This window comes from Penaeus chinensis, chromosome 36 (genome assembly GCF_019202785.1).
Source record: "Penaeus chinensis breed Huanghai No. 1 chromosome 36, ASM1920278v2, whole genome shotgun sequence".
Classification (NCBI taxonomy): Eukaryota; Metazoa; Arthropoda; class Malacostraca; order Decapoda; family Penaeidae; genus Penaeus; species Penaeus chinensis.
Genome location: NC_061854.1, coordinates 21,185,262 through 21,187,076, shown reverse-complemented (window position 1 = coordinate 21,187,076; position 1,815 = coordinate 21,185,262). Strand labels below are relative to the sequence as shown.

Below are 1,815 nucleotides of genomic sequence, written 5' to 3'. Positions count from 1 at the left end.
TGTGGATGTGTGTGTACACCTACACATACATATGTACCTAGGTATGTGTATACGTGTGTGTATATTTACACATATACATACACACACACACAAAACACACACACACACACACACACACACACACACACACATATATATAAATGTGTGTCTGTGTCTGTATTTATTATTATATATGAATAAATATACGCATATATGTGTGTGTACGTATACATGTATGCGTGTGTACAACGATAGATCTTGAGGGTAAATCATTAGAAAAATAATTCATATAATCTTTACTCCTTAGGAAGTTCATTTTTATCCACGGATGACGGTAACAGTCACCACCTCAGTTTCCTCGAGCTCCTGCTGGGCCTTGCGGAACTTGGCCAGGTTGAGGGCGGCGATCTCCTCAGCCTCCTCGATCTGGCGCTTGTAGGTCTTGATCTTCTGCTGGAGCTTATCGACGAGGTCCTGCATCCTGTCGTGGTTCTTCTTGTCCTCATCGGTCTGGAAGGCGAGCTCCTTGATGCGCCTCTCGCACTTCCTCAGGTTCTTCTGGGCATCAGCGTGACGACGGGTCTCATCGTCCAGGGAAGCCTCGAGTTCGCGAATGCGAGCTTCAAGATCGCTGACAGCCTTCTTACCAGTCTTCAGGGCAGCAGCCTCACTCTCCTCAAGACGGGTCTGGAGATCTTTAACAGTAACTTCCAAACCCTTACGCATCTTGTCTTGGTTACTAGCGTGTTCCTGCTCAGAGCGGAGTTCATCAGCAAGACGAGCAGCATCTAACATGGCCTTCTTCGCCTTCTCCTCAGAGTTCTTGGCTTCACTGAGCATCTCCTCAAGGTCAGCCTGAAAGAAAGTATATAATTAATGCTCAACTGTAGCTGAAATAGCATTATTTAAAAAAGGGTGTTCGATCTGGTAATATTTAAGCTAAGCATACCTGCAGGGTCTGCATTTCACCCTCGAGCTTCCTCTTGGAGGCAGTGAGAGCAGCATTGTGGGTGGTGAGGTTGTTGATCTGTTCTCGTGCATCATTGAGTTCAGTCTCGGCATGGCGACGGCCGCGATCAGACTGTTCCAGAAGTGTGCGAGATTCTTGCAGCTCACCATAGAGGGCGTTGTAGCGGCGTTCAGCAATGCCATACTGTTCACGGTACTCAGATGCAAGGCGCTGCTCTTCCTTAACGCGGGACTCCATAGTCTTGATCTCATCCTGGACCTTCTTATAGTGCTTGTGAAGATCGGAGTTAGCCTTATTAGCGTGGTCAAGGGCAATTTCAAGCTCGTTAATATCGGACTCAAGCTTCTTCTTTATGCGAAGAGCCTCAGCCTTACCCTTGGCTTCGACTTCAAGAGAAGCTTGCATGGAATCAAGAGCTCTTTGGTGACACTTACTGCAAATAGAGAAAATGAATATATGAGGATATGATTAAATATTTAACTATTTTTCTCTTTATAGATGTTCATGCGTACACAGCCCCCCACAAAAGAAAAGAAAAAAGAAAAAAGGGAACATAACGCATATTTATACAAGATGTAAAACACTCACCGAGTGTTGTCGAATTCCTCCTCCTTCTCCTGAACACGCCTGTCAATCTCTTGTCTGACCTGGCTGAGCTCAAGCTGTGTTCGGAGGACCTTGTTCTCTTCTTGTTCAAGAGCAGCCTCGGCCTCCTCAAGAGCAGCCTGAAGCTCTTCCTTCTCGAGTTCAAGGCGCTTAGCGTTCTTCTGAGCCTCGTGATAAGCTCGACCGCCTTCACCGATCTGATCCATCAAGTCCCTTATTTCATCATTAAGATTCTTGTTCTCGCGGCGGATAGCATCGAG

At 46.3% G+C, this 1,815-nt stretch overlaps 1 protein-coding gene across 1 annotated transcript in view; it reads right to left on the bottom strand.

Annotated features, from left to right (window-relative positions):
• Positions 1-260: 260 nt before the first annotated feature.
• Positions 261-1,815, bottom strand: part of LOC125044609 (myosin heavy chain, muscle-like) — a 10,780-nt gene continuing 9,225 nt past the window's right edge. Inside the window, exons 19-21 of the mRNA XM_047641357.1 lie at positions 1,538-1,815; positions 929-1,382; positions 261-834 (exon numbers count right to left, since the gene is read on the bottom strand). The exon at positions 1,538-1,815 is cut by the window's right edge and continues 510 nt beyond it. Coding sequence (XP_047497313.1) covers positions 298-834; positions 929-1,382; positions 1,538-1,815 — 1,269 coding nt within the window. The 3' untranslated portion in view covers positions 261-297. The remainder of the gene's footprint in view (positions 835-928; positions 1,383-1,537) is intronic.